The 23,847-nt window shown below is 41.8% G+C and overlaps 1 protein-coding gene across 4 annotated transcripts in view; it reads left to right on the plus strand.

Annotated features, from left to right (window-relative positions):
- kmt2a (lysine (K)-specific methyltransferase 2A) overlaps window positions 1-22,052 on the plus strand; it is a 41,344-nt gene extending 19,292 nt beyond the window's left edge. For 3 of the 4 annotated variants that reach the window (XM_061719333.1, XM_061719334.1, XM_061719335.1), the window contains exons 15-34: window positions 1,109-1,219; window positions 1,459-1,532; window positions 2,717-2,931; window positions 3,038-3,132; window positions 3,219-3,356; window positions 3,441-3,599; window positions 3,814-3,925; window positions 4,017-4,095; window positions 4,233-4,393; window positions 5,518-5,670; window positions 5,835-8,499; window positions 9,119-11,752; window positions 15,132-15,200; window positions 15,291-15,517; window positions 15,775-15,849; window positions 15,959-16,133; window positions 16,527-16,634; window positions 16,737-16,817; window positions 17,128-17,257; window positions 17,347-22,052. In XM_061719333.1, the coding sequence (XP_061575317.1) occupies window positions 1,109-1,219; window positions 1,459-1,532; window positions 2,717-2,931; window positions 3,038-3,132; window positions 3,219-3,356; window positions 3,441-3,599; window positions 3,814-3,925; window positions 4,017-4,095; window positions 4,233-4,393; window positions 5,518-5,670; window positions 5,835-8,499; window positions 9,119-11,752; window positions 15,132-15,200; window positions 15,291-15,517; window positions 15,775-15,849; window positions 15,959-16,133; window positions 16,527-16,634; window positions 16,737-16,817; window positions 17,128-17,257; window positions 17,347-17,622 (7,737 nt within the window). In that variant the 3' untranslated portion in view covers window positions 17,623-22,052. The remainder of the gene's footprint in view (window positions 1-1,108; window positions 1,220-1,458; window positions 1,533-2,716; window positions 2,932-3,037; window positions 3,133-3,218; window positions 3,357-3,440; window positions 3,600-3,813; window positions 3,926-4,016; window positions 4,096-4,232; window positions 4,394-5,517; window positions 5,671-5,834; window positions 8,500-9,118; window positions 11,753-15,131; window positions 15,201-15,290; window positions 15,518-15,774; window positions 15,850-15,958; window positions 16,134-16,526; window positions 16,635-16,736; window positions 16,818-17,127; window positions 17,258-17,346) is intronic. The other variant, XM_061719336.1, reaches the window with a different exon arrangement.
- The last annotated feature ends 1,795 nt before the right edge of the window (window positions 22,053-23,847 follow it).

The following is a 23,847-nucleotide window of genomic DNA, read 5'->3' on the forward strand; positions in this document are numbered from 1 at the left end:
TTAATCACCCAAATATATTTTAATCATTCTAATTAAATTACATACATTAATATTTGCTCTTCAAGTGTTCAGAACAAATACATTCAAAAATGCTTCAGCCTATAATATTTATAGAATCTCAGTCTTTTTTTGGCATTATAAAGATGGAAATGCAAAGTTTTTTTAGCAGCAGCAACCATATATTGAGCACTGTCAGTGTCCGCTGTGGTGACCTTTTGTTCAACTCTCTAAGCTGCTGCCAGGGGCAAAAACCGTTTGGCACAGACCTCAGTGAAGTGTTCAGTGGGAATTATTAGTATTATGCATATTGCTGAAGTCGCCTCTCACTTTCCATGATGTGTGCAGTCACATCAGGGAAGTAATGATTGTTCGCAGAAATCCAGTGATCTTCAGTCTTAACCACTGTTTCTGGATGCTGCATCTGCTTTTGTTCTCTTTTTTGTGTCATAAAGCTGCTGGATTTTGGACACAATTGTGCCTCTTGATGGCAGTTTATAAGTTCTGCCAGAAGATGCTATTTGTAAAACATCTGTGAGCACCCTGCTTCCCACAAATGAAATTCATCTGTAGTCCGTTGCTGTCCATTTTGTAAGGGAATTGCGTAGTTGGACATCTAGTTTTTGCAGTTCAATCCTTTACTGTGAGGGGAAATATCAGGTTTGAAGTCACCCAATGGCACAATAATTCCTTACTGCAGAAATTGCCGTTGTCAGGATTACCATCTGGGCTTTTTTTTATTGTAAATGTTCCATTCATGGCCTCACACAGGGTCTCCTCATCTATCTCTATATTTCAAAAAGCCACCGTAAACAGCACAATGGCCCTGATTTGGCAGGGAATCAGATTTCTCCACATCGGGTTGTTGATGAGCAAATCTTGCACATAGTTTCAGGATCTTAACCCCTTTTGTGTTTGACAAAAATCTCCATGAGAACATATTTTGAGTCAATCTCAATAGCGTAGGTGTAGTTGTCTCTTGAGTCAGGGTAAGTCTTGTGATCTGTCACAACTCTGAACATGTATAGATACAATTATCCTCTTCCAACAGTGTTCATCAACACATTATGCTCTGCTCATGTGTCGTATACGTTTATCATTTCTCTCCCAGATGGAGTTTAGTGATGACATTGTGCGAATCATTCAGACAGCCATCAACAGTGATGGAGGACAGCTGGAGAGAAGAAAAGGCAACAGTATGGTGAAGTCTTTCTTCATTCGGGTAAGAATCTCAAACTCAAGTTCACAACACTACAAACACAGCAAAATTATGGTTCAGCTCTCAAAAACTTAAAAGTTTCTCAATGCAACAACACAGCAGTATAATATTGGATCATGTTGATCAGGTACCTCGATTATGAGGGGTTGTATCAACCGGCAACACCCTGCCTCCAAATGCAGGTCAGAGCACGAGCTGCAGTACACTGATATGTAAACTTTACTGAATGTTTTCCGTTGCAGCAAATGGAGCGAAACTTCCCATGGTTCAAAGTGAAAGAGTCCAGGTTCTGGGAAAGGCAAAAAGTGTCTGCCAAGTGAGTGTCTACCACACCACAGCAAATACAAGACATGATGTGATTGCTTAGTGTTGGACGCCTGTTCTGTGTAACTCATTAAAGTCGTACAAACTAAACTGCCATTTATCTTTGAGGTGATTCCATACTAGTACATTTAGTACTAATCTAGAATTGGAAGCGCCAACATAAAATCATGCAGAAGTCCTGGACCTTGAGTTAAGATGAAAGCTCCGACTAATATGAAAAAGGTCTGGAAGCCATTATTTAAGCAAAGGTCTGTGGCATTCAGTGCTTTCATTCTCTACTGTACTGATGTGCTATCACTTACTAAACCTGCAGTCCAAGTTTGTAATTACAGTGAAGCAAATTTGACCTATATTACTCCTGTAATGTGAGCCCATCTTTAAACCTTTGACAACTGCATTTGTCAACAACTGCTGGGATGTAATTATTGAAATGAGGCGTAAGAAGTTGTTTTTTTTCTTCAGAGGAACATGTATCATAATCTATTTCTAGAAAGGAACTAGAGAAGAGTAAATACATGATTTATCTGAAACTAATTGTTTAACATCAACAGACTTTACTGCAGTGATTAATAATAAAATGATGACAGTGAACAACTGACGGTGTTTCCAAAGATTATTGGCATTGTCTGCCATTATTAGAAAAAATTGTTCAAGTGCTTTCAGAACATTTCACAGAAACATAAGACTTTCACCTTGTCAATGAATCACAAGGTTTTACTGCCCTGGATGTTTGTCATTTTCTGACAATTACATTCGTTTAGTGTCTGAGTCAACACTAATTTATCTTTAACTGTTAGGTTCCTCATACCATTTACTCTGAATCACCGCCAAGCACTGTGAAAGGCACACAGTAACAGTGTCACATTTCACTCAGAGGCTCTTTGAAACATATTTGTGGTCTATTTGTGGTTCGCTTCTCACCTTGTTCCGTTGTGTGTAAGGTTAAAAAAATCTGGCACACACAATTTACCCAGACTTCTCAGACTTTACGTTGCCCTCTGTTATTTGAAGCTTTCTTAGGTGCCACTTAATTTATAAAGTCACCTTATAATTTCTGGATACTTTGAAGACTTTTATTTTGTTCTGTGTGGTTTTAATAAGACATTTACAAATTGTACAGTATTATTTCTAGTAGGTTGTCAGTTCATAGTTTCTCTGTATGGCATTGTCTCCCAGCAGTGGGCTCCTTCCCAACGCTGTGCTCCCTCCATCATTGGACCATAACTATGCCCAGTGGCAGGAGAGACAGGAGCTTTCCCGTGCTAAGCACCCCCACTTCATGAAAAAGATAATTCCAGCCCCCCTGCCCAAGAACCCCAGCGAACTGGACTCACCAGCCTCTCCTCCTCCTCTCCCTCCCTCTCTGCCTCCACCATCCACACTTTTACCAGGTAAGGTACACCCCAGATCATGTATTACAAGTGTGCACACAGAGGCTGTTTTTGCTCATCTAGTTTTTCCTTCATCTTCATAAATCAATCTTTGTCTTCTCTTTAGATCTTGAAGAAAGCCCAGAACTTCCTCCCCCGCCAGGCGTCACTGATAACAGGCATTGTGTTCTGTGTCTCAAGTATGGAGACGAGAACACTAATGTGAGTCAAAAATGGGTTGCAGCCTAATTCAAAACACATATTGTTGAGGTAGCATCAGCCAAACCATAACATTTCTGTGTCTTTAGGAGGGTGGCAGGTTGCTGTACATCGGTCAGAACGAGTGGACCCATGTGAACTGTGCTCTGTGGTCTGCTGAGGTGTTTGAAGATGATGAAGGCTCTTTGAAAAATGTTCACTTGGCTGTTCTCAGGGGAAAACAACTGGTTAGTCACTTTGTCCAAGAAGCTGCTATTTTCAGTGTACTTTTGTTGGACAAATACTAACATCCTGTTTTAATTTCTATTCAGCGCTGTGAGAAGTGTCAAAAGACAGGGGCTACAGTAAGCTGCTGCCTCACCTCTTGCACCAGTAACTACCATTTCATGTGTGCCCGCCAGTGCCACTATGTCTTTTTGGAAGACAAAAAAGTCTGTTGTCCAAAACACAGGGACCTCATCAAAGGAGAAGTAAGGAAACCACATTATTTACCACGTGACGAAAAAAAAGCTCATTTATAAGTTTAGATGGCAGCCAAGTTGAAAGTAGATCTGAATGATTTAAACTTCAGTCATTCCATAATTTTTTTTACCCTTTCTTGTTTGAGTAAACCATTCCATGAACTGTGATTTGATGTTCTTATTATTTCTTCACTATTCCTATGTTTGTTTATTGTTTCTGGAGGTTGTGTCTGGGTTTGAGGTGAGCCGCAGGGTCCTGGTGGATCTGGAGGGCATCAGTCTCAGAAGGAAGTGGTTGGCTGGATTGGAGCCCGAAAATGTCCACATGATGATAGGTGCGTTAACTGTTGCTGAAAGTCTGCTATACATTTTCTTCATGTTACTTACAAAGTCTCTTGAACATGGTTTTGAAAATTATCTTTACAGGCTCCATGACAATTGATTGTTTGGGAATACTGACGGAACTCTCAGACAGCAAACGCAAACTTTTCCCTCTAGGATACCAGTGAGTTGTGTTTTACCTGAAAGCTGTCTCTCCGTATTTTCAGTTGCAGCTTTACTATATTATCTACATAGAAAACGTAAACAACTGTTACAAGATAATTATATTGCCTCTTAAAGTAAAACAAATCTTCTCTCCAGGTGCTCAAGGGTGTATTGGAGTACTCTGGATGCTCGGAAGCGCTGCGTCTACACTTGTAGGATATTAGTTTGCCACCCTCTTGTGACAGAATCTGACCTGAAGAACATCATGGCTCCTGAGGAGAATCACACAATTGCACACAGCCCATCTCCCATACCAGGTAACTGGTTTGTTTATTTATTTATGTATTTATGTATTTATTTATTTATTTATTTATTTATTTATTTATTTATTTATTTATTTATTTATTTATTTATTTATTTATTTATTTATTTATTTATTTTTTATTTTTTGTTTATATCTTAGTTTTTAATATATTAGCCCCTTAATGCCTGATATTTGAAACATATTTCTGACAACGCTACCCCTTCCAATAATCTAAAATAGCTTTATACAATTTGGAAAATATCTCAAAAATAAATAAATAAATAAATAAATAGAGAGAATAAATAAAATTACCCAATGTATTTATAGAGGTGCAAAAAATATTTATTATGGACCTGTTAAAAACAAAATGTTTTTTTATTTAAAATTTCTATTTATAATAAACAGTTTAAATAATAAAATATACATAATTTACTACATATTATTTCATATATCACCCATCAAGGTGTTAAAAATGCCTCCTGCCCAAAAATTCAGACACTGTTTAAAATTGATACAACAACTAATGTAGTAATTTTCCAGTTATTTAAATGTTTGTTTATTCATTAGATTTCTCTTATTCTTGTCTGCTCTAGGGGTTTTGCTGATTCACAGTTCATGGTCTGCCTGTAATGTTAGGGATGTTTTTGGTCATACACATATCTGAAACCTTTCTGGCACCCAGAATGTCGTAGTCAAAACACTGTCTGTAAGCATTAAGCAGCATACCGATACTGCTATAGCTGTATGGCATTTTGATATGTGGACTTTGTGATTATTTTGGAGAAATAAGGAAGGTCTTTTCTGAAAAGATGTCTGGATGGGAGCATATATTGCCCCAAAACCTGTATTTATCATTCAGCATTCATAGTGATGTTGCAGGTATAGGTTACGTATGCCATGTGCACTAATTTATAACATCATAGTTGTTTTGGATCGTGCACTAATAACAAGGCATAACATTCCTGAAACTAAAACAAAAATAAAAATCAAAGTTCAAATTTAAAAAAAGTCCAATAATATAATCCAGAGAGCCCTCAATAATGTATTTACGCAGCGAAATATACAATTATGACACTTGTTTAGACCAGACATTACACAGTGTATGTTTTTTCTTACCTCTTGCCTCCTCTTTTTCAGATGTAGACTTTCCTGATCCGTTTGAGTCACCAAGGCGCTCCGATACCCTTTCCCCTGCCAACACCCCAAAGCTCCGTGTTTACACAAGAAACCGACACCCCAGCTACCCCCTCTGTCAGAACTCAATAGGCTCCAGGCCCATGCCATCCCCAGGTATAAATAGACATCGATTTAGAGCTTTTTAGTTTAGTTATAATGTATTAATGTGATCATAGATTGTAGTGATATTCCTTTTGTAGATATTCATTTTATAGTTATCACTCCCAGTGTTTTGCTGAATTTCTGAATTTCCATGTCATCTTCTTTCATTTATGCAGGAGTTACCTTGCAGCCCCAAGGCCAGGAGGCTGTGACAGTGGGAGAATCCCCGGCAAATCCGAGCATGCGGAACATTGACTCACGGCGTCACAGCTCCCCTTCTCTGTCTCTTCCTTCAAACCAGTTGAACAGACAAAGAGGGATGGCCTCTCCACCTCAGATTTTGTCACAACCGCTTATCTCAGCCCCTCCACTAATCCCCTCCCCTGCAAGAGACCCCGAAAAGTCCAAACACCTCAGTAAAGACTCAGGAAGGAGTCCACTCCAGAAAGATGATGAAAGAGGTAGACCGTTCTCCACAGACAAAAACAGACTGCAACCAACCAGAGACCAAGGTTCGAGAGATGCAGAGAAGGGCAGACCGTCAAGTCATGACGACCCTTCCAAGGACTCTGACAAGAATAGATCATCCAGAGAGATTGGCCAAAAAGACTCTGAGAAGGGCGAATTATCAGCCAAAAAGCCAGAAAAAAAGATATCATCAAGTAAAGACTCGGGTCTGAAGGAAACTGAGAAGGTGAAACCTCTCAGTAGAGATCCGTCAAGAGACTCAGAAAAGGGGAGGCAAGCAAACAGAGACTTTGAGAAGGGGAGACAAAAAAGCAGAGAGTCAAACAGTAGAGAGACGGATAAGAGTAGATCAACTTCTAGAGATACTAACTACAAGGATACAGATAAAGCAAAGTCGCTCAGTAGAGATATGGGACTAAGAAATACTGAGAAGCATAAGCAATATGGCAGGGAATCGGTAAAAGACTCAGGCCAAGGTAAGGACAGACCTTCTGGCAAGGACTCTGACAAGGGTAGACCTTCTTCTAGAGATTCCAGTTATAGCAGAGAAAGAAATAAAGATTCTTGCTCGGGGATGGATAGTAACCCAGGTAATCAGTCCAAACAGACTGCAAGTGAGAGTAAGAGCCCAAGACTTGTATCTGGAAGCTCAGGCCAGTCTTCCCCAACGGTGGGCACTGCTGTTCTCTCAGGTCACCAGAAAAGTGGCAGCACCAAACAGGTAGAGAAGCAAGGAAAGTATGGAAGCAGAGACCAGGATGTTTCTGTAGGCATCAATGTGTTACCTCGTCGCAGGACAATCCCTGCTTCTAGCATCATCCCGTGCAAGGAGAAGCCCAGCTCAGGGAAGGAGAGTAGTAGTGGTTCCAAAAATGTAATACCATCTCCACTCCATATTCTTCATAAAGATGCTAGGGTTGGGAAATCCAGCTCCCCACAGAAGTCCAATTCACGAAAATCGAATGATTATTCATCAGGTCCAGCCACAGCAGCAGCTGTGAAGACTCTGTGGTCGTCAAGGACATCGGCAGAAGACGATGCTGTGAAACGGGGCTCTGTGCACCTGGCCTCCCCGGCTGCAGCCTCGGCTGCAAAAGACAGACACCCCAAAGATAAGGCAGCAGGCAGCAGAGATGTGTCCAAAGACAGAGATAAAGAGAAGAACCTTCAAAATAGCAACAGCAACAAAATTCCACTTCTCAACAATAATACAAAAGCAACTGGCAGCTCTAACATACAGGCTTCAAACTCCAGCTCTTACAACAACAGCAATATCAAAGCTCCAGTGCTCGGAAACAGCACCAGAGCCCACGGGAAAGCTCAGGGGGAGAGGCACGAGAACCAAGGAGGGGAGAGATCATCCTCCAAGGGTCGGGAGAATTACTCCTGTTCAGAGAGGAAGAATAGCTCCAGTCTGGAAAGCTTACAGCACCTCCAACAGAGTAGTTTAGCTGCTGAGAAAGGGGGGAAGATGTCTACTCAGTCTCACATCAAACAGACAGCTAACCAGGTGCAGCTGGCTTCCAGAGAGAAAAGGAGAACTCTTAAACCCTCTGCTCCAGTTCTACTAAAGACGCCGGATACCAGGACAGACCCTAATGGGACCAGCACCATTGGTAGCATTTCTCCATCCTCCTGTCCCACAAGCACTGCCTCCTCTTTCTCTCCTGCTGGACAGGGGACTCACCGCTCTGCCCTTTCCGCTCTCTTCTCCTCACCTTCTGCCAGCAGTAGTGATAGCTCGGAATCAGACACTCAGACTCAGACGGAGGAAGACGATCTGCGCAAAGAGCACTCGTGCAGTGACCGAGACCACCACAGTCTCCTCACCCAGTGCACGGAGGACGAGGCCGACGGCCCGGAGGACGACCACGCCTGTACTATGGAGGATAAGCATCATGAGGATGACAGCGACGGGTCGGGGTCAGCCAAGCGGCGTTACCCTCGGCGCAGTGCGCGGGCTCGTTCCAACATGTTTTTTGGTCTCACGCCCTTCTACGGGGTTCGCTCTTACGGCGAGCAGGACCTTCCTTTCTACGGTGGCAGTGACGGATCAGGAGCGATGGTCAAAAGGAGGACCGGTGGCCATAACAAGTCCGCTGAGGGGCAAGTGGACGGAGCAGATGATATGAGCACCTCGTCTTCATCAGGGGACAGTGGAGATGATGAAGACAGTGCAATGAAACACAGGGTTAAAGACCCTTACTACAACTTCACTCGGACGGTGATCAGCCCCGGTGACGGTCTTCCATCTATAGAGGGATTAGACCAGTGTCTGGGCCGGGGGTCACAGCTTCAGCGCTTTCTAAAAGATGAAGAGCAGCACCAGCAAAGAGCTCAAGAAAAGACTGAAAAGGACATCCTGAGTGCTTTGTAAGTATATAATCTTATATACCGTATTTTCTGGACTATAAGCCGCTACTTTTTTCATAGGTTTTGAACCATGCGGCTTATACAAAGGTGCAGCTATTCTGTGGATTTTTCTTCCACCGCTAGGGGGAGTGCTAACCGGAATTAGAATAAAAACTAAGACAAAATAAATGCAAAGAAGAATACGCTACTTCTTCTTTAGCAGATAGAAGTAGAAGCAGATTTCAAACAGATAAATAGATAAATAAATACCGGTTATTTTCTCTTGGTTCTGTCCAGTTTTAATCAGCAAAGTTACTGCCATGTTAAAAGACACTGTTAGGAAAGGATCTATTACAAACATGTACATCATTTACAGTTCAAACTCCTTCTGTACATGTAGTATATATCTAATCTAACAACATAAATATCTGCGGCTAAATATCTTTTTTTCTAAATAGAGCGGATGCGGCTTATATATCTTTTTTTATTGTTTTTTTTTTAAATAGAGCTGATGCGGCTTATATACAGGTGCGGCTTATAGTCCAGAAAATACGGTATCTTGATAAAATCATCTGAAATCTAATGTGTTTTCTTTTTTTTTTTGTCTAATCTTATACGTTGTGTTTGTTGTGTTTGGCAGGACTTTAGGCAAACAGCAGATTGGCCAACTTGATGGTGTTGACGATGGCTCAGAGAGCGATACCAGTATGTGCACCACCAGCACCACAACCACCACTGCCACCTCCTCGTCCACCCCACACAAGAACGCTCCGAAGAGAAGGGGCAGAGAAAGACATGCTGAGAAACACAACACCCATGATTCAAGCAAGGAGGCCGACAACAGCGGTGGAGCAGTAAGTGGCAACACACGAGAAAGCAGAAAGAACCAGAAGGAAAACTGTCTTCCTCTTGGAGGTGCGGTCAAGTCCCAGCCACAGAGTCAAGGTCAGGGTCAGGATCCTCTCGAGGCCCAGCTGTCCCTCAGCACAGACCTGCTTAAATCAGACTCTGATAACAACAACAGCGACGACTGTGGGAACATTTTGCCGTCAGATATCATGGAGTTTGTTTTGAACACGCAGTCCATGTCGTTGCCAGCTCTGGGTCAGCAGCCTGAGCCGTCGTCCTCGGAGCTGCTGCTGGACGAGAGCTACGTCGGAGTGGACGTCAACAGGCGTAAAGACATTCTTTTCGATGACTTTTCCCAGCCGCTGCCCAGTTCTGAGAGTGGAGGGGTTGTAGAGAGCAGTGTAAACAGCTCCATATCTGTAGAAGAGCCCTATCTCCCTCTAGAGCTGCCATCCGATCTGTCTGTCCTGACCACCCGCAGCCCCACTGTCAGCACCAGTCAGAACCACACCACTGGCAGTCTAATTTCAAATACCTCAGACGGCACTATTCTAGGCTTGAACTCTGACCCAGAGGCCATCGCTGGAGAAAAGAGTGGAGATAAGAAGAGAGCTGGCTCGAGTGTGTCGCCTTCAGAGAACCAGCACGAAGGTGCGACGTTGGGAAGCAGAGACACGATCACAGAAGGTCACATGACTCCTGAGCAGTTTATTCCAAGCCCTGCTATCGGTCAAGTGGTCGAACCTCCATCTAACCAGGATATTTCTAGGAGTTCTGGTACTCCTGGTTTGCCAGGTTCTCCCTCTATGCCTCTTCAGGGTCAAAAGTACCTCCCAGCATCAGCAGCAGCTGTAAGCAGCCCCAGTCCAGTCTCTGGCTCAGGAACTTCCCAGGCTCAGGTTTCCAGCGCAGCAGTTATTAAACCAGGCCCTGACAAGCTCATTGTAGTTAACCAGCAGTTCCAGCCTCTATATGTTCTTCAGACAGTCCCTAATGGTGTTACCCAGAAGATTAGTGGCACAGGAGTGATGGACACTACCTCCCCTGCAGTGCTGAGCTCCATGACATTGACCACAGGTTTGAATGCCAGCTTATCTCCTGCTCAACAGATATTTCCTGCTGGTGGCAAAGTCCTGGGTACCATACCTCATCCCTCTCAGATTCACACCTTTACAGGAGCCACACAGGCCGGGTTCCAGACAGGCATCCCCAGCACCACGTCTGGGCTTCTCATCGGTCTGCCCTCACAGCCTCACGACCAGCCCCAGATCCTGGTCTCGGAGGCCGGCCGACCACACGAGCTGGGTCCCAGCGTCGCCATAGTCTCCAGCCCCTCTTCTCTCACATCGTCCTCTGCTGTACTTGCGTCAGCTCATGGCAAGAAAAGGCCAATCTCTCGTCTGCCAAGAAAAAACAAAAAATCAAATCGCTCCCGCAGCCAGCCAACTCTGGCGCCGTCTGAAGTCGGCCCTCCCAACATGACTCTCATCAATTTGTCTTCTCCCGGGATTACTGCAAGCATCTCTGGCCAACCTGGTAGCCTGGTTGACTTAAGCACTCTCTCCACTTCCCAACGGAAAGTCCCCAATATTATTAAGAGACCAAAACCAGGTGGGGTTATGTACTTGGATCCCACTACTCTCTTACAGCAGAGGATTCCTGGTCCCGCCCAGACTGGAATCCTGGCTCATGATTCGTCTACTCACCTCCTACCTTGCACTGTCTCTGGTCTCAACCCCAGTCAGTCAGTGTTGAACGTTATGTCTGTGCCCTCTAGTGGTTCTACGGGCCTTCTTGCTCCAGGATCAGTGTCACTGTCCACGCCTGTACTCAGCTCTGCAGAGATCACAGGACCCATTAGCAACCTCCTTTTTAAAGCAAGTCCACACGCTTTGGGCCTCCAATCAGCCGGGGGAGCTTCTCTGATGCCACAACTCAGTTCCCCTGTCCAGACATCCCTACCTAGCAGTATCTGCGTTCTGCCTACCCAGCAAACTATCAACATGACCGTCAACCAACTAGGAGAAACAGAGGGCAGTAATGTCCACTTACAACATCACTCCCAGCCTATTGGCAGAGTTCAGGCTGTGGACTCCAGTCCAAACAATAATGTTTCTTTATCCCCCAGCTCTTCTAGCCCTTTAAGTTCTGCCAAAGGACATGTTGTAGGAATATTCACGCAAACACAGACCTCTGCACATTCCCAGAGTAGTAGAACAACACCACTCGTTAGATCATCAGAAAAGAGACCGCCTAACTCCACCACATCAGTGTCAGGGAAGCTTTCTGGAACTGAAAAAATTAAACAAAAAGTGAAGAGGAGCAAACAGAGTCCAGATATCGGCAGTGGAAAGAAGCTGAAGGCCTCTCAGGAAGAGGATCATCACAACGAGCCTACGGACCGGCTCACACCCTCAAACCCAAGGTGAGACGCTTGAGGTTTTGATAAATTCATGTTTATGTTTTACATGAGAACTTTAGTTTACACAGGATTAAATGGGCTGGATTAAGTGATTGATTTGCACCAAATGAATAATTAAGAACATTTGCAAAACTTTATAAAATAATTCTCATATTCATAGCAATAAAGTACAGTTCAACTCTCTATTCATACATGAGAAAATAATTAAATGCTATAATGTGCAGTACAGTTATAATCTTGTAGTGACCCCAGTAGCACTGTATCTTTTTATTTATATTTAGTTGTCTTTTTCTCAAGATCTTTTTTTTTTATGACATAGTGAATTATGTAAGATTTTTTTCACACTTGTTTGGATACTGTGTCGCCCAAATGATTTGTCCAGGTGTCTGTGGCATATATTAGCACCTGTTGTGATGAGCAACTACGGCTCAGGGAGGTTTGACTCCAGTCACAAAGGAGGGTGTGAGAATCTTGGAAATTAAAACGGACAAAGGTGGAACACTGACGAGGTTACATTGAGAATATCGGGAGGGGTTCCTGCAGGATCATGTTCCTACATCACCTTCTACCCAGTTTTAGACATCGCTATTAAACCACAAGTACAGACAGTGGTAAGAGTAAAGTAGAAGAGTTTGCAATGCTCACTAACAACAGTGATCCCTGACACGTTAGAATGAAGAAGTGTCTCTGTATGGGAGATATTGAACTGTTAGCTGTGATTTTTATATCTATATTTTATATCAAGAGAGTTTGGCAGTGAATGTTTGATGCATAACATTAACTATCCAACAGTGCATGCAACATAATTTCAGCTGTTGTCAAAAAACAGACCAGACGCCTAAAGGCAATTCATGGCGATCTCTGAATATTTCAGCCATGCTCCTCTTTCTGCTACACTTCCACCTGTCCAACAGTTTTTGAGCTGCTCTATCAGAGCAGTGGGTTGTTTTATTTATTCTCAGCAAATATTAGCTTTTTCTAATGGAAGAAGGGAAGAAGAGCCCTAAACATGTCTGACTGTAATCTGGTACACTATGCCCGCTATGACGGTGAGGTGCTTCCCAACTAATATGCCCTGAAACATCCGTGACTTGAAGGTTCTGCTGAACAAGAAGAAGAGGGATTACATAAGGGCGACAGCTTAAAGCCAATCAAAGCGAGAGCAACCAATTGTATAGAAAAAAAGCAGTTACATTTCTCAGTCATGGATCTTAAAACGCCCCATCATCTTCTCCTCCAGCGTCAGGAAACATGAGGCCTCCTTTGGCTTCATCCTCCCACTTCTCTGCCTCCAGCAGTCAGCTGGAGACACTGAACTGGAACAAGGCTGTAGGACCAGATGGCGTCAGCACTCGAGTTCTCAAAGATGTGCAGATTCTGAAGGACCTTTTAAGCTTCAGTTGGAGCCAGAAGATGGCATACTGGCTTCTTGCAGTACTTTAATCTCTCTTGCTTCAACTATAGACCAGTTGGGCTAACATCTAACATATAAACATCTTTGGGCCGCCAGAGTTAGTGAGACGGAAGCGTTGTGTGTCAAAGCGGGGCATACTACTCTCACTGTCCCATCATCTTCAAACATATTGATGAGTTGTGGGGGGAGTCAGTGGTGGACAGGAGGCTCAGTGCAGAGAACTGGTGAACCACTTAACGGTCAAGGTGTAGGAACAATTATGTAATCCTGAACGTGAACAAATGAAAGGAGATGATTATGGATTTTAGGAGGACCGAGAGTAATTAAGTCAAATACTATTCCATCCTGGGAGAAGAGGGTGGTTGAGGAAATGCCTCAACTTTCACCTGGACAACAGATTGGACTGGAAATGCAACATTTACAGGAAGTGATAGAGCAAACTTTCTCCTGAGGAAGCGCTGATCTTTCAGCGTATGCAGCAAGATGTTGCATATCTTCTATAAGTCTGTTGTGGGGAGTGCAATATCATCTGCATTCATCTCATCTGCTGTATGATAGCATCTTAACTCCACGCCCCTAACAATAAGTAAACTGCATAGGGTAGGAATGGGTGATATTTTACCGTTCACGATAAACCGTCAAAAAAAATTCCTCACGATAAGAATTTGTATCTCGCAGTAAAAACGATAAATTCCCGTTGATGACGTTTTTGTGTAAAGCTGATTTATGGTTCTGTGTTAAATCCACGCACAACGTACGTGAAGGAAGGAAGGAAGGAAGGAAGGAAGGAAGGAAGGAAGGAAGGAAGGAAGGAAGGAAGGAAGGAAGGAAGGAAGGAAGGAAGGAAGGAAGGAAGGAAGGAAGGAAGGAAGGAAGGAAGGAAGGAAGGAAGGAAGGAAGGAAGGAAGGAAGGAAGGAAGGAAGGAAGGAAATGAGCCAGAAAGAAAGAAAGAAAGAAAGAAAGAAAGAAAAATAAATTCCCGTTGATGGCGTTTTTGTGTAATAAACATGGCAGATCTGAGAGCGAGATAGATTTATAGTTGAAAAGGTGGAGTTGAATTGGTATTTTTTTTTATCGTAATTTTTATCGTTATTGGGATAAATGCCAGAAATTATCGTGATACATTTTTTGGTCCATACCGCCCATCCCTAGTATAGGGTCCTGGAAGGTGCTTAAGTAGGTGGTCCAAAAAATACTGCATTCCTGATACTCTGGCTGGGTCCTCATCAGCTCTCCAAGTTGGTTCATCTTATTTGCGTGAGGTCTTGCATTCTCCATTATGAGGGAAGGAATGCTTTCAACTTCTTTTTCCAGTCTTACTGCTCTGAATCCCCGACATCTCCTCTTCAACTCATCTGGGAATTTTGTTCTCAATCTGAGTATTATTTGAGCTCTTGAAATCTTGATCAGCTGCTCTTGCTTGTAAACAACTGTCTTGTTGCTATGGTTACTCATCAAAACAGGTGGCAAAGAAATCCCTCAAGCACCTCAGCATCCAAACAAAAGTGGAGCCTGTGGAGCTGATTGTTGTTTGAAGACTTTTTAGTAGCTGCCACTGCACATCTTTTGCATAATGTACTGATGAAACAGTTTCCTCAGTCTGAGGTTTCTTCAGCTCACTCGCTGTAAGGACTGATAGTGAAGGTTTTTCATGTCCATTGCAATAACCTTTTACAGTGTGTCAAGAGAGGAGACTCCTTCAGGATAAGATGTTTTCTTTATTATTATGTTTTCTTTTGCTCAATAATGTAGTATTGCTTAAGTATATAGTAATATACTACAGCAATTTAATTAGTTTTTTTATTGTCTGATGGCCTCTTCACGGCAGACTGCGTTGCATGGTCATCATAGTCACAATAAAGTTTGTTTTTTAGGTAAATCTCATGATTGACAGAAGAATTTTGGTTATTTTACTTTGCCTAAAATGTGTTCCCATTTTAAACCTTTTCGACCTTCTTTCCGAGCAGTTCCAGGGACCTGAGCTCGCCTGAACCCATGGACACAGGCAAGGCCCGAGATAAGGCAACACACAAGAGGTATGTAGAATCAGCAGTATTCACACTCTTTCAATCTGATCATAAAATAATTTACAAAGTAGCTCTAATACTTTCTTCATGTGTTTTTAGCGTCCTTGGTAAAAAGAAGTCATCTGAAGGACAGCCTTTGTTGGGGAAGGTGCCAGGTAAAGACAAGCTATCTGCAGCTGGAGGAGCAGGGTCTCTTCCTATGGCGTCACCACCCGACCAGGATAACAACAACAGGGATTTTGGCTTGGACAGTAAGCCTAAAAAGGGCATCATCTTTGAAATCTGCAGTGAGGACGGCTTCCACATCCGTTCAGAAAGCATCGAAGGTGAGATACCAATTTACCAAACAAAATCTGAGATCTGAGATTTCAACACTCAACTTGAGTTGGCTTTCAGGCTTTGAAGGATTTCTTTGTGTTTCAGTGTAAAACATAAGGTGCACATTTAGTGTCATATGCATGAACTTTAACTTATACATTTTAAAAAGTCTGTATAGGTAACAAATATGGATAATAGTATAAAAAATATTAAACCATACAATAGGCAAAAAATGCATTTTTCTTTTTGACTGTCTTATTCACAGAGGCTTGGAAGTCCCTGACTGACAAGGTGAAGGAGGCCCGCTCCCATGCACGACTCAATGAGCTCTCTTTTGAAGGTAAGGGAACTCCTAATTATTTCAAAAAAGCTCTCTCAACTAGGATTTTACCATATACTTGAATGGAAAATGCATGCCATTGTTAGAGTTTCTTCTTTCCTCTTCACAGGTGTGAATGGACTCAGGATGCTCGGAGTCGTTCATGAAGCTGTGGTCTTCCTCCTGGAGCAGCTGTATGGATCCAGACACTGCCGATCCTACCATTTCCGCTTCCACAAGCCAGAGGAAACTGACGAACCTCCCCTCAATCCCCATGGTTCAGCTCGAGCAGAAATCAACCACAGGTTAGGGATGTTAGGGACCACACTCAACTATAGGGCATTTAGTCGAGTCCATACCAAGACTGATCCTTTAGTGCAGGGTCTGAGTGAAGAGGCCAAGTTTACATTCCCGACCCTTTTTGCAACAGACACTACATAAAAGCCTAAAGTAAGGATTTGTTCTGCTTGGATGAGTTATATGCAATCTTGTTTGAATGAATGAAGGCAGTAAACCAGCACTTTCAGCACTCTCTACTTCAATTGAGTCATACGACTATTTTTTCTTCTATATCACATGCAAACAATGGGCATATTGTTAAACAAAGACTATAGTAAATATGACTTTTGAAAAGAACAATGTTATGTAACATTGTCTTTTTTGTATTTCTAACAACTCTCCATCACTGTACCCACCAGGAGGTCTGTCTTTGACATGTTTAATTTCCTGGCCTCAAAACATCGCCAACCGCCTGAGTACCAGCCGCAGGAGAATGATGACGAGGAAGGACAGCTAAGGACGGCTCGGTAGGACACTATATATATCTTAGAGATAATGATATGTAAAAATTGAGAAAAGATTTGTGACATCTTACCTCAACCGTTATTTTTTTCATTTTGTCATTGCAGGCGTGCCTCAGTGGAGATGCCACTTGCTGCCAGGTTCAAACAGCTCAAGGCCACATCAAAGGAAACAGTTGGAGTCTACAGGTTTGATCAGCAGTGTTCAATGTATCATTCATTAATTTAACTTCACTAGAAGTATCAGCAGTTGCCCTCAAATGCTCAGACCCAGAAGTAACTATTTGTTTTTATTGTAGCCATCCATTGGGAAGTTAAGTTAGTTTATTTCTACAGTTTAATGATCAAATAGATTAATTGTTATGGCCAAGTCCTCCCGAGAGTCTCAAAGGATTGTTAGAATAAAGGATGTAAGGTTATACTGTTAATGTGTCTAAAAAAAACAAAAGCTATAAGATACCAACAGGCATTATTGTGATTTTTATTCATTTCCCTGCAGGTCTCCTATTCATGGCCGAGGTTTGTTCTGCAAGAAAACCATTGAGACTGGGGAGATGCTCATTGAATATTCTGGAAATGTCATTCGCTCAGTGCTCACTGACAAACGAGAGAAATACTATGATGGAAAGGTGAGATCTTGGTCATAAAGCTTCACCTTCTTTCACAGTGTGTAAGAATTAAATATATGTTTTTTTTTTCTTCTTCTTTGTCCTCAAAGGGGATTGGCTGTTACATGTTTCGCATTGATGACTATGAGGTGGTCGATGCCACGGTGCACGGCAACGCCGCCCGCTTCATCAACCACTCCTGTGAGCCAAACTGCTATTCTCGAGTCATCACTGTTGACGGCCAGAAGCACATCGTGATCTTTGCCTCCCGCCGCATTTATTGTGGAGAGGAGCTCACGTACGACTACAAATTCCCAATAGAAGATGCCAGCAACAAGCTGCCCTGCAACTGCGGCGCAAAGAAGTGCCGCAAGTTTCTCAACTGATGCCTGTTTTTAAACGATGAAAAGAGGACCTTGGAGCAGTCGTGCCACATGTCCTGAGGACCCCGCCCTGAACGGAGGGTTGCCATAGCGCCAGCTTTATGCCAGTTTTTTTGGGGTCTGATCTACAAAGGACCTCGTCTGCTGCAGGTGTTGACCAATACAGTGGTTGTGGGTCATACTTTATAAGCAGGGAGGTCATTTGGAGGACGGGTCATTTGAGAAATTACATTTTGTGCCTCCTTTTGTCTAATTTACATTTGGCATTGAACGTTTCACCTGAAGAGGTCAGTAAGAAAAAGAACAGCGTTGCAATATTAACTTTTAATTGTATTTTAATGATAAGGTCAACCCCTCATATTTTTTATTTACATTGGCCCATCCTCCTTAATTTGTTAGAATTGTGTTATAGTCTACAAATGTGAACATTTCAAGAAGGAAAGGAAAAAAAAAAAAATCAAAGAACCTGGTTCCGTTTTACACCAAAGTGCAATTTGTTGAAGGGACTTATAACAGTAATTTTGCTAGAAGTAAAAATGAAACCCTTATTGTTTTTTTTCTGTTTTATCTCAGTGTCATCTATTTCTGATGCAGATCTCCCCGTCTGAATGTCCCCGATGCCTTCAGAGGTGTTATGGTTTACTGAAAGCTTCCTCTTAAGCTTGTAAATGTTTGACACTGTAAATAGGAGCTGCTCGTGTACAGCAGCTCGACGAGAGTTGTACAGATGGAAACACTAGAGGGAGCAGTGGCTGCAGGAAGATAATTGAAAAAGAAAAAAAACGAGGAGAGAAAGATTCAGTTGAAAGGCAAACATTTATTTTTGACTGTTGGTGTAAATTATATCATCGGTGGTTGATAGAAAAAAATCTAAATTGAATTTTAGTCTGACAGCTTTGTAGCTACGTGGACGTTTTGCTGATGGATGAAGCCTCTGGCCTGAGAGAGCGAGGCAGCTGGAGATTCTGGTGGACTGAAAGCCAAGGGACCAGAGAAACCTACTGATGTTCTTGGGTAGATATTCATTTTTGGATCTGTGTTGCAAACACAAGGTCCTGCAGAAGTGCACAGACGGACAGGTTGCAAGTTTGTGCATGCTGCTTTTATTTTAAAACTTGTTTGTTTTTGTTTTTTTTTGGTGGGGGGGGTTAATTGTATAAGCTTAGACTTTTGAATCACGTTCCAAATTACAGCAGCAAGAAAACCAAACATCGTACCCTTGAATTGAGCTCTCAGTTGTTTTCTTCTTGGCCTGTTGTGATAACCATTACTATGGAGAAATGTTTTTTTATTTGTTGTCTGTTATCTTTTTATTACGGACAGGGAAATATCATGCTTGCTTTTAAAAATAAATGTAAATAATGTATATTTTTCTACAAAAAAACTTAAAAAGCACTCACTAGAGAATAGCACTTAATGATGGTATTTATATTTAAAACAAAAACGTATTTATTTTATTGCCATTTTTGTAGGAAATAGAGGTTTACAAACACTAATGCTTGGTTTCTATGTTTTATATTCCACTGCCTTTTCAAAGTTGTTTTTTTTTTGTTGTAATTTTATTTTTTCTTCTTTAATTTGTAGCTTGAATGTTTTTCTTTGATTCCAAAGACTGACGCTGGTCTGTGGTCAGGTTCCCTTTTAGTTCAGTCCACCAGTAGCTCTTTATCTACCCAAGGCCATTTGGTCAGAGCTGACTTATTTTATTTTTTCTATTATTATTTTATTTTTCTTAATAATTGTCCCAGCTAGCTGGTAGTACGGCAGTCATATGACTTATTATGCACTTGAGAGAGTTAAGATTGTGGATCCATAGCTGATATCTCCTCTCTCCAGCCTTATTGTCTCCACACCGCATCATACGAGAACCAAGTCCATTTACAGGCTGCTACCAGGCGGTCGTATCCAGGTGGTTCAATAATCAGTCACGAGTCAGCTGGCTTGAGCCAACTATTCACGTTTGTAAAATTCAAAGTCCTGTCAGTTTAAGGTGTTGAGTCCCTCTGCAGACTTGGATTATGATAAAGAGGTGCCTTTATTTTAACTCTACCAACAGCACTCAGCATATCTCCATTGAGCCCGTTTATTTATTTAAAGAAAAAAATGTGTCGTCTTGGTGACCGCTCAGGCTTCACCAGCATTTGGAAAATATCAGTTTTGTTGATTCTCCTTGGTGTTTGCCTTAGTTGTAAATGAGCATGCCTCTTGTTTTGTTTTTTTACAAGCCTCCATGGCCTGGACCGAATATTAAAGCAGACTGTTTAGACCGACTGCTCCCACTTTGCGACTGAAGTCGGCGACTTCGTTTTGTCCCTTTTTGATGAATTTATTGTCCCCTGACGTTCACGCTGATTTTGTAACGATCTAATGGCCGTTAGCAGCTGCTCCCACACTGCCCCGTGTTGTGAACTGAAACTAAAATATGACCCACAAATGGTTTGCACTTTAGCTGTGACACAGGCACTGAATAGACAGGAAAAACTGCAGCTCTTTCTCCAGACAGACAATGCAACTCCAACGCTGAAACCACAAGCACAGATAGTCACTTGGGATGCTTTTGAGGTTGCGTTACAGTCTCCTGACGACAGTGTTAGGGATTCTGGAAAAGTGCACTTGATTCTTTCTCTTTGGCAAAGTGGAGGCAGGGACCACACCAGCAGCCCTCCCCTTCCTAACGGTGCAGTGCGCTCGCCCCCCCCACGGCTGTGTCTCCACCGATGCTCCTCCACCTCGATTGGCAGGCCAGTCCGTACAGCAGCACCAAAACTGGGCTCGCTGGGTTCTGCTGCTAAGGTCAACGATGAATGTATATTCTTGCTCCACATCAGCAGACTTGTGATGATATTGACACTTTGTCGGCTGTATTTGTTTTTTCAGTTCTTGTGTAAGCCATCCTGGTTAGATCTCAAAAGTTGTAGATATGACTTCATACTGGGCGGCAGCAGCAGCGACAGTTTGATTTCAGCACTGGGATTAATTCTGAAGTATAGACAGCGGTGGTATTTCTGTCTGTAGGACCACAGGTTCTTACTGGTCTGGCTCGAACGGTTCACGCCAGCATTGGTGATAACACGGTTACTGATGCTAAGGGCTCTGTCTACCACATTACAAGCTCCACTTCTGTGTTTTCAGGGTCTGAGTGTCCGGTGAACAATAAGTCAGTTATTTTACTGTTTCAGGCAGCATATATACAATAAGGAAATGACTTCTGTTGTTTCTTTTGGACATTTTTACCATGCCACAACAGTGGCCCTTCTCCGTCTTTATCTGTAATTATAATATAAATACTTAACAGCATTATACGGAAACATGCATAGTAATTTCTTGTACCTTAGTATCTATACAATATATGGAATGGACAGACAAACTTAGTTACAGTAGCAAAACAACGGATTTATAATGGTTAATAGCAATGTTTCAGTGTACTCTATAATGGTTTGTGTTACAGTACTATCAGATAAAACTAACGTGCATCATTCTTTTGTATATTGATATCCAGTACCAGTTTTGCTGTGCCTGTGAGCGCTCCTTCACCAGCGAGGAGCGCTGCAGTTTTTCTTTTTCTTTCTGGAACAGAATGGTTTTTATGTGATGAGAAATGTAACTGTATTAATGTGGTTGTGAACTTCTTGAGGTCAGCCATTTGGGTTCATTTTTTTCTGGCTGTTGTAGTGAATGTTTTTGTTTGTTTGTTTGTTTTTGTTTTTTCTTATTGTTTTTGTTTTGTATGTTTTTAACAGGGACTTTTAAGACGGCTTACTTGATGTGGTAAAATTAAGAGATTGGTTTGTGGAGACTGACCAGGAGTTTAAAGATACCACCAAATGGCATTTTTTTTGTTTTTTTTTCATGTCTCCCTGACCACCTCTCCCTCCTCTGAAGCTTTGGTTGTACTTATCATGTACTGTTTTTATAGAAAGTCATAATGCTGATGTTGAAAACATTTAATTTATTTATTTTTGCGCAGCACCCTGAATTGTTCTTTTACGAGTCGAGGTTTTGGAGAGGTTGGACGAGTACTTAACGTGTATTTGTAGTTTTCTAATCGTTTCTTGTGTATAGACGTTGTCAGCCTATGACAGGATGTGGTGTCACAGAGGGAGCGTACAAGTAGGATGTGCAAAAAGAGGGCTCATGAGCGAGCTTGCTTTCTTCTGCCTTTAATATACCTTTGTCTTATATCGATATCTCCACCTCTCTGTAATAATGGTATTCACATCAGTCTTCTTTTTTTTCCCCATTCAACAGTGTTCTTTCAGTACACATCAATGAAATGAAGGAAAACCACCACCGTGAAAATAAACCACAAACTACTTGGTTGAATGTATAATTAGGAAACAAAGTTGTACATAAATGTAAAAAGAAAAGTTTCTAATCATGTTTATTTTCTATGCACTTTTTTATTTAAGTGATAGTTTAAATAATAAACATGTCTCCTATACTCTTTTCTGCCTCGTTTCTGCTGGATGCCTATCTTTATTTTTGAAATTGCAATAAACTACAACCCCCAATTCCAATGACATCGTGTGACATGTAAATAAAAACATTGCAATGATTTACTAATCACATACACCCATATTTGATTTCCAGTAGAACATAACAGATGTTGAAACAGACATTTAGTAATTTCATGGAAAATATGAGCTCATTTTGAACACATCTTAAAGCAGTTAGAACAGGCTGATACTATTGTTTACAATTTTATTCTATCAACTGTCTATAAACATCTGGGAAGTGATATATTTTTAAGAGAGGAATGTTGTCCCATTCTTGTCTAATCCAGGATTTTAGCTTCTCAACAGTCCTTTGTCACTGGATTTTTCATTCATACAATGTTTTGTATTTATCAGCGGTCTGGACTGCAGGCAGGCCAGTTCAGCATCCACACTCTGAAGCCGTGCTGTGATGGATGCAGTTATGTGCTTTAGCTTTGTTGCTGGAATATGCAAGGCCTTTCCTGACAGTCATTGTCTGGATGGGAGCAGATTTTACTCTTAAACCTCTATGTACTCTCAGTATTGGTGGTGCCTTTCCAGATGTGTAAGCTGCCTGCGTAATAGACATTATTGCCTCCCCAAACCGTCAAAGATGCAGGCTTTTGAACTAATAACTAATAAACTGGATAGTCCCTTTCCTCTGATTAATCAAACCACAGAACAGTTTTTTTTTTTCATTTAGCCTCAGACCATTTAAAATGTACTTTGACTCAGGGAAGGCGGCGGTGTTTTTGCATTGTGTTCATGATGGCCTTCTCTTCACATAACGGAGATGTAAGCTGGTTATCTCTGGATGTGTTCCTGAGCCCATGCAGTGATTTCCAGTAGAGTCAGTAGAGATACACCTGTCTTTAAGGCAGTGCCACCTGAGGGCACGAAGATCACAAACATGCCTTTTTGACCTTTGGACATGTCCCTCGCACACAGAGATTTATTCAGATTTTCTGTATCTTTTTGGATATTATACTGTTTAGATGCTGAAATCATCAAAGTCCTTGGAATTTTTACGTTGAGGAAGATTTTCCTGAAATTGTTGCTGTTGTTTTTATTTGTTTCTTTTTTTGTTCCCGAATAATCTGATTAGTTGTCGGATGGTCCTCCAGCATTTTGTTGCCCCTTTTACGACTTTCCTGAGATGTGTTTTTCCACCATCAAATTCCAAATGAGCTAATATTTTCCATGGAACAGCAAAGTGTCTCAGTTTCAACACCTGATATGTTGGTTATGTTCTATGGGGAATAAAATCTGGGTTTATGAGATTTAAAAATCATTGCATTCTGTTTTGATTTACATTTTACAGCGTCCCAGCTTTTTTGGAATTGGAGTTGTACAACTATGTTTTCACTCAGTGCAAGAACTTGTTCATCACCTGCTGGAAATAAATTCAAATTGCCGAATTGTTGCCAAAATGGTCCAATTTAACAGTAAATCATCTGAGCAGCAGTTTATGGATTCCTACAGGAAATTACTGTGGCAGACCCAGAATGTGCTGAATGGTGCTGCTAATTAAATACACAGCTTAACTGCAGTGTCAGCTCGCTGCCTCTGCTGGAGCCTTTTCACAACAGCCCGATGACAGGAATTCAAAGGAGATTCATCCTGACCTTAAAGGAGGTGGTGCCTCAACATGTTCCCATAAAACCTACATCTTACAGTTAAAACACTAAACAGACCCATGTGTTCAGACTTTCTGGTCACATGTGTCACAGTAAAAACTTCTCTCATGAACTGA

This window comes from Cololabis saira, chromosome 4, assembly GCF_033807715.1.
Source record: "Cololabis saira isolate AMF1-May2022 chromosome 4, fColSai1.1, whole genome shotgun sequence".
NCBI lineage: Eukaryota > Metazoa > Chordata > Actinopteri > Beloniformes > Belonidae > Cololabis > Cololabis saira.